General features: G+C 49.5%; 1 protein-coding gene across 2 annotated transcripts in view; it reads right to left on the bottom strand.

The window, feature by feature from the left end:
- The window catches only part of Mapk4 (mitogen-activated protein kinase 4), a 47,312-nt gene extending 44,178 nt beyond the window's left edge, over positions 1-3,134 (bottom strand). For both annotated transcript variants that reach the window (XM_028776753.1, XM_028776754.1), the window contains exon 1: positions 2,589-3,134. In XM_028776753.1, the coding sequence (XP_028632586.1) occupies positions 2,589-3,134 (546 nt within the window). The remainder of the gene's footprint in view (positions 1-2,588) is intronic.
- Between the last annotated feature and the right edge of the window lie 5,396 nt (positions 3,135-8,530).

Here is an 8,530-nt window from a genome sequence, read left to right as displayed (position 1 = left end):
CTCCCTCCCTCCCTCCCTCCCTCCCTCTCTCTCTCTCTCCCTCTCCCCCCCTCCTTCTCTCCCCCTTTCCCTCTCTCTCTCAATTTAAAGAGAGTCCAAAGAGATGGAATGCGAACAAGTGAATTCCTTTGCATGGGGGAAAATGAAAGAGCTTAGTGGGCTAAGAGGAGTGACAGGAACAGGGTCTAGAGGACGAGCAGAGTCACGGAAGCCTTATCCCTTTCCAGCCCCAGCCCCCGCCCCCGCCCCCCCCCCCCCCCCCCCCCCCCCCCCCCCCCCCCCCCCCCCCCCCCCCCCCCCCCCCCCCCCCCGGGTGCTCAGTGATGTAGTTTTAAACCACTTTCAAAGGAATTCTACATTCACAGTTAACTTTGATTCTTATCTACGAGCCAGAGAAGCAGATAGAGTGACAGCTCTGTCACCTGAGGGGAACCTGAGGTTCCAGGGGTGAGTGATGCTTGTCCAACTTAGTGCCATCAACAGAGTCCATCTCCTCAACTCCCTGCTCTGTGGGGTTGTTCATACCGTGCCGTGTTGTCAGACTTGTTTCATCAGTTGGGACAGGTGGCACAGGACGGCAATCCCAACACTAAGGAGGCCCAAGCGTAATGGAGTTTCAGGCCAGCCTGGGCTACAGAGCTGGACCTGTTTCAAACAAAACTGCTCCTGTGGCCAATCTTCACCACATGGGGCCATCTTCCCGTCTGCACTGTAGGCTACAATACATCTCTAAGCTTCCTCCCTGTGACTGCCTCACCAGATGGTAGTTCTCCAGAGTACTGGTTTACTACAGTTAAGAGGGTTGTGGGAGCTGGAGAAGCACTTGCTATTCTTTCAGAGGACCTGAGTCTGATTCCCAGCACCACACGGCAGTTCACAACTACCTGTTAGCTAGCCCTAGCCCCAGCTCCAGGGCATCCGAAGCCCCCTTCCCATCTCCTCTGGCACTGGGTACACACACATGGTGCACAGACCAGGCAGGCAAACACTCATACACATGAAATAAAAATAAAATTTAAAAAAAGAGAATGTTTTTGTGGGGGTTGGAGAGGTGGCTTAGTGGTTAAGTGCACTGCTCTGGCTGCTTTTCCAGGGGACCTGGGTTCAATTCCCAGGACTCATTTGGCAGCTCACAACTGTCTGTAACTCCAGTTCCAGGGGGATCTGATTTATGCAAGCAAAACACCAATGCACATGAAATTAAAAGTAACTCATAAAGAAGAAAAGAACGTTTGAGAAGGTTTTTGCGTATTCCAAATAGAAATGTTGTAGATTCTCTGGATCTTTTTTGCCAAGTAAGAACCAATTGGGGTTAAAAACCATTGGTTCAATGACTTGACATCATAGCTCCTTAGAAAGGAAGACAGAGAAGGGGGGGGGGTGTCTGTTTTTTTTTTTTTTTTTTTTTTTTTTGCCATGGCTTTTTCCCTATAGACTCGGCTGTCAATCTTGACAGATGACTCGGCTGTAGGAGTGGGAGCCGGGAGCTGAGGGTAAGCACATGGTTAAGGCAGCACAGTAATTTGTGGTACTGAGAAACCAGAGTCAGAGAGGCTATTGTGATTAGCCTCACTGAGGGTGATCAGGGACTTGTGGCTCCCTGCCTGTTATGTCTTCCCTCTGCACATTGAAAGAAACAGGAAGGCCCTGGAGAGAGAGCCGAGCCGTGATCAAGGTCAGAGTCACTCTCATATTCCCTGGCCCACTCTCACCCTTGGCTATTAACATTTCATGGTACTCCTGCTTCCTATGGGATATTCTATTCTAATAAAAAATACCAAGGTATAGAGATTTTGTTTGTAGACTGGCTGTATTGCAGGGTGCCTGGTTAATTTGTTCACATGGAGGCAATCAGACACCGTGCAAAGGTAGCATGTCGGGCAGAAGAAGGAAGAGGGCAGAGAACTTGCTGTTCCAAAGATACAGCAGGTCAGGAGGAAGGAGGGCTAGGCCTTGAAAATACATGTGTCTCTATCGGTGCCGTTGGGATGATTCGGCGACGCACATGGGGAATTTGAACAGAACTAACCTGAAGCATGGCTTCCCTAGCACACTGAGGGGAAGGGCGTCATAGGACCCAAGAGGGCAGAGTCATTAGCTGACGTGCAGGGTGCATTAGCTTACTCTTCACTGACTGATGGAAAGGAACCCAGAATGCACCAGCCCTGGTGAGGGGAGCAGGGGAGACAAACCAGAGCATAGTGTTCCCACTGTGGAGAGTCTTCTAGGGTCTCCTGAGCAATGAGAGGATGATGCAGACTCCTGGGATCAGCGGGTGCAAAAGAAAACTTCACCAACCACACAGAGCTCAGGGCTAAAAGAAGCTTCTGACATTGTTTAATCTGACCTTCCAATGAACAGCCCAGAGTTATCAGCCACAGTCAAGTGGCAGAGCCATGACTAAGAACTAGATGCCTCCACCCCCAACAACGTCTCAGGCCATGGATCTTTCTGCAGCTTTCTGCCTCCGCTAACACTCATAGCAGTCTGCTGACCACGGTGGGGAAAGATAAACCCTCGGGAACACCGTGTGTTTACCCTTGAGGATCTTACAGTTCACTAGCCACAGCCTTGCCAGGCAAACATACCTTGTGTGAGTAGTGCTGATCCACGATTCTTGCCAACCCGAAATCCCCAATCTTCAGCACAAGGTCCTCCGTGCTGATGAAGATGTTGGCGGGCTTCAGGTCCCTGTGCAACACGTTGGCGGAGTGGATGTACTTGAGCCCACGGAGTAGCTGGTACATGAACAGCTTGGCGTGCTCCTCGGTCAGCGTGCCCTGTTCTAGCAAGCATGCCAGGTCAGTCTCCATGTACTCTTGGACAATATAGGCCACGCTGAACTTGAAGAGCTCGCCCTGCAGATCACTACCCTTGGGTCCCAGTACCTCGTACACTTTGACGATGTTGTCGTGGTCCAGGCGCCGGATGATTTTGATCTCTCGGAGCGCGTGCTTCATGCTTCGGGCATCGCTCAGAACGATCTTCTTCACAGCTACCTTCCGGCAAGCCCTGCTGTCTGTAGCTGACAGCACCAGCCCGTTGACCCCAAAGCCTAGGGGTTGGAAGTCAATGAAGCGCCCACCAAGGTCATACCCGTAGACACTGGCAATGCAGTCGCCTTTCTCAGCCATTGTTCCCTCAGTGGTCTGGGGCTGGCTGGAAAATGCAGGGGCAGTCAGGAAAGGCCAAGTTCCAGCTAGTGGCTTCCCCAGCACACCTCATTCTGTCAGATCTCACAACTGAGGGATGCTTTGGCTCCTGGTGAGGTCGCTGCTGCCAGCTGTCAGGGGACCGGAAGGGCTGCAAGTTCTTGCTCACTGACCTGCTTAGCTGGATGCTGCAAAGGTTCTTACCTGTACTCAGAGGGTTGCCCACCAACTCCTGTGCTTCAAGAACCCTCTTAGATGCTTAAAATGGTTCATGCTTCTCTTAAATCCAGCATTATTAGATAGAAAAGCCTGTATCGTTATCTTCTATTCACGGATCTCAGAGTAAAGTATTCGGCAACTTTGAATCCTTCTGTGCGGCTCAAGCACAGGAGCTGCTTTCTGGGCTGTCGCTGCTTTACTTAAGTGGGCCCAGAGCTTAATCAGATCACAGCCTCCCTCTGGGCTCTGAGCAGCAAGAGGGGATCCAGTTAATGGATTCTAGACGATTCTAGGGGCTTCTTTTCATTTCTGCCAGTTTATATTTCTATAAGTTTCATTTAGATCCCCAAACCCAACCAGACTGGTGAGTAAAGAGCTGGACAAAGCCACACTCTCTCACAAGCTCAGCAGTTACTCCTGCTGTCCCAAGTCCAAAAAGAACTCAGCTGCCAGGCCAGGACCCTCCAGAGGCTTCAGATGAGAGGACATCCTCTTTCACCCGCTTGTCCGAAGCACCTTGACAGAGAAGGCTCGGCCCGACGCAATAGGACTGCAGGAATGTAGCGTCTTTCAGACAGTCCCCTTCCCTGTCAAAGAAACAATGTTGGGTAAATTTCCACACTCTGGCTTCCAACACCTTCCCACTTGCATCTTTTGTTAACTAGCCCAAGTGTTATTTGATCTGTCCAGCCAGCTGAAACGCTGCTTGCTCAGGGGATTCCAACTTTGCTGCTCAGTCTCCCTCATGCTGTGTGCAGCAGTGCCCTGGCAGAGGAGAAAGACAGGGTTGATTTGATAAGCCCATGTCAGTGCCTGCCCTCCCCACTGCCCAGGGCTAACACGTGCAGATTAGGGGTGGGAGTCATCCCTGTTGACCTTTTCGAAATTAATCTGTTATGCTTTCCTCTCTCTCTCTCTCTCTCTCTCTCTCTCTCTCTCTCTCTCTCTCTCACTCACACACACACACACACACACACACACACACACACACACCAGCACTAGCAGCTAGGAAGGCTGAAAGTCAAAAGTAACTAGTTACAGATGAAAATGTAATCTTGTTTTCCCATGAGGGTCCTTTCCTTTATTTTGCAAACGCCTTTGAATACTTTAAGATAAAATTCACCTCAGGCTGAGATGGAATAGCATTTGTATTCTTTGTTTTCTGCATAGGTGGCAGATACACACATATAGAACTACATGACAACTCTCCTGCCACTCACAAAAAAGGAGCCATCTACCCAAAGCCAGTGCTATACCGGGGCCAGCAAGGCAAGCCCTATTCTTTTTATGTCAGAGCTACGAGTCACTGGGGATCTGTTTTAAGCAGTTGGCCAATCTGTAGTTGACTGTTCTCTGAGGGATGCTAACTCAAATTTCAGGTATAGAATAATAGGTTAGGTAAGGGGAAAGCTCTTACAAATCCTAGCCTAGTCAGCTCGGAACTCTGAAGTGAGGCAACATGGTGACTTCAAGAGTGTGGCATGTTTCCCAAGTGTGCAAAGCTCACGGCTACACACAAAGAGAACTTTGTACCCAGCACAGAGGGACAAAGCTCCTTAATTCTTAATTCCCACCCTATCTATCTGAAGCCTCGTCACAGTGCAGGGCCCCGTGTGAGGCCACATTCCCATCTGAACTCTGTATGATTCTACAAATAATAAATGAAACAAAGCAACCATAAGCTTAATGCTCTGAAACTTAGAGTGTGTGTGTTTGAGTGTGTGTGAGCATGTGAGTGTTCATGAGTGTGTGTGTTTATGAGTGTGTGCATGCATGTGAGTGTGTATGAGTGGGTGCCCATGTGAATGTGTGTGAGAGTGTATACGAGTGTGTGCCTGTGTGTGTGTGAGTGTGCACATGAGTGAGAATGTGTGAGTGTGTGTATGAGTGTGTGTGTGCATGTGTGTGTATGGTTGTGTGACAGTGTGTATTTATGTGAGTGTTTATAAGTGTGTGTGTATGAATGTGTGTGAGCATGTGAATGTGTGTATGTGTATGAATGTGTGACAGTGTGTGTATGTGAGTGTTTATGAGTGTGTGCACATACGAATGTGTCTGAGAGTGTATGAGTATGCAAGTAAGTGTGTGAGAGTGTGTATGTGAATGTGCATGAGTGTGTGTGGCATACAAATGATTAATTGTATTCCACTGAGGGCTGTGCATTCAGGAACATGTCTGTGCACGTGGAAGCTATAAGTTGATCCCAGGTACCTTCTTCAATAGCTTCTCTGCCTTAATCTCTGAGATGTGGTCTCTCGATGTTCCTGGAACTCCCTGATTTGGCTGGACTGGCTAGCCAGCAAGCCCTGGGAAGCCTGTCTCTATTCCCCTAGCTCTGGGGTTACAGGCCTTTATGTGGCTGCTGGACAGCTGAATTTAGCTTTCCATGCTGTGTGGCAAGCACGTTATCGAATGTGCCATCGCTTGAGTTGTGACATTGCCCCTGCCCTGTCCTCTCTGAGGATTTCTGAACAAGGATTTCAGAACAGGGAAATTTGCCAAGGCTCTGGAACATAGTAAGTGCTTGGCTCTACAGATGTCAGCTGTCATGACTGCTGTCCAGCCGTTCCTCATCTGAATGAGATGGTCTGACTCTTTTGATAGCCTGTCAAATTTACAGTGGTTTGCCCTCTGAAGCTTTTATTGGGCCCAGAGGCCAAACAATCATAGACTTATCAAAACTTCAGACTGAACAGTCTGAAGTGAACAGGTCCCGTTGTCCTTAACTACAGATAGTACTGTCCTCCTAGGCTCACGTGACTAAGAGTCACTATCAGCCTTTATTGGGTTGGGTCAGGCTTCTAAGTATTCTATTAACCAACTCCATTAGTGACTGACACCTGCCCCCAGTGTCCCTAAGTCCCTCTGAGGCTGCTTCTGACCCAAGTTCTCACTTCTCAGGTGAAGGACTCTGAGGCTTTGTGAGTGCTGGCTTAGTGGTGCTAGCATAGAGAGCGACACTCCGCTAAGGGAATACTCTTCACTCCATGTGCAGATGCCTAAGGCATTTAGGGAGTGTGCTGAGATATACACACACAGTCTGTATGCAGGACAGTCCTCGTGACATCTAACCCAGGAAACTCAACCTGCATGGGCACATGAGCACATGTGCGTGCACGCACGAATGAATGCATGCACGCACGGCTGACTCTGGCAGCCAGGCGAGAGGATTCCACCTGAAGGGGAGTTCCTTGCAGTTCTTTGTGTTCGGTCCCCCAAGGTACTGCAGAGGGAGCTAATGACATCCATCTCTCTCTAAAGAGAGATGCCCAAGCTTCCTCCTCTTTCCAGCTCCTGCTGGGTGGTAAACAGGGATTGAAATGTCTCCAAGGAAGAGTTGTCAGCAATTGGAGCTGCAATGCGGATAATCTGTGAATGATTAAGAAGGAGTTCAGTTATTTTTAAATCCTTTCCTTTTCGTGCCCACTGTGGGAGGGACTATCTTCCTTATGTGTGCATCCGACTCTTTCTCGGTGCTCAGCTAGAGGACGTAGGGAACGCAGGGAACACGTCACCTTGGGGAGGCTCTACACCACCAGCACTGTCTTCCTCCTGGACCTTTCTAATTCTCGACTTGCATCTCTGATAGTGCCTTTCCGATCCCTTCCTGTGAAAGAGCGTGTTCTGTTTCCCTGTGTGCTATGAGAGTACAAGGCTCATAGGCTCTTCTTACCACGACCCCTAACCATGCAGACAAAGCCCAACGCTTGAATGTCGACCTCCCCAGCATCGTTTGTCACTCCAATACTTAACTACCTCTAAGAAGTTCAACAGCCTAGGCAGGTGGCCTTGAGCCAAGCGTTCTGTCCCCACCTGTGTTTCCTGTCACTCGTCTGTTCCCAAGCCCCTTCTCTTTAGACAGTTCCTTTCTCTAGTTCCTCCGGAACACCTACTGCAAACCCACCGCCTTTCCCCACAGGCCACTGACTATGATGCATCCTTTCTAACAGGTCTCAGTTCACTTCTAGCATGATATGCCAAGAAGCAGGGCTGTTCACTCCCACAGAGGGGCAGATGGCACTTAGAGGGGTCCCTGGGTAGTGGAGTAGGTTGAGCAGCAGAGACTGGTCATCTTCATGAGGAGGTGGCAGCCCAGAGCTGCTCAGACTCCCAGATATGTTTTCAAACTAAGGACTTTGCATTCACTGTAGGAGACAGAAAGGTTAACCTATGCAGCTGCGCCCAGATGACAGGCAGCAAGATGAATTTGTGTAGCTCCCCCAAGGGCAGCGCAGTCTCACAGGAAACACTGTGATAAACACAGAAATAAAAACCGCTAGCCTAGACCTCCCTGAGACTGAAACCCCAGCTTTCGACAGCTTTCTCATGGCAGCTTCTCAGAACTCCAGTGAGTTATTCTCTCACTACGTAGCCTTTTAACAGATGGAGGCAAACCAGAGGTGAGGTGGCATATGCCACCTGTCCCTTTCTGGGATCCCTGGGGCTCTGGATTACAAATTGGCTTTGGAAAAATCTAAATTTAGATCCACCCCTCTGCCTGCTCAGCGCCTCCCAAACCTCATGCTGTCTACTTCAGCAGGAAACAGTCTCCTGTGAGACACTGACATTTCTTAGCTCCTGCCTCCTTTCTTCTCCCAGATACCCCTAAAACCTGCAGTTAATTCTTGGCTGGGGATGTAGGATGCATAATGTCAGGTGAAACCATTGATGTCACACTTGGGGCCTGACTGACTCCAAAGTTCAGGAGTGAACATCTGTAAGCCATTTCTATAAAGTGCCAACGTCATGTTTTGTGTCCAGTCTTCCTTCAGGTGAGCTGACTACTCACAGAAGTTCTGCCCAGTGTCACTTCTTCCTGACACTGACTACCTACCTAGGTCACTATTGTCTTCTGCATATGAATAGAAGCCACCTTTGGTTCAGCCATGGACAAGCTGACTCTAACTAGGCCTTCCAGTCTCAGTACTGTGGACATTTTAGTCTACGTCATTGTCAACAGGGACCCTCTGAGCACTGGCCTCTGTCCACTCCACGCCAGTAATATTCTGCAGTGTCTCCAAACACTGACCGCCAAGTCTGCTCAGTTGAGTTGCTGGTCTATTGGGAAGTTTCACCAGAGACAGGTTAGCATTGAAGAGGCCAGCTGGTGCCTGACTCCATGTCTCTCATAGGTTACCTACCAGTCATGCTCTCTGACA

The sequence above is a fragment of the Grammomys surdaster genome, unplaced genomic scaffold, assembly GCF_004785775.1.
Source record: "Grammomys surdaster isolate TR1022 unplaced genomic scaffold, NIH_TR_1.0 272, whole genome shotgun sequence".
NCBI classification, from domain to species: Eukaryota; Metazoa; Chordata; class Mammalia; order Rodentia; family Muridae; genus Grammomys; species Grammomys surdaster.
Note: the sequence above shows the minus strand (reverse complement) of the source record. Positions and strands in the feature narration are given on the sequence as shown.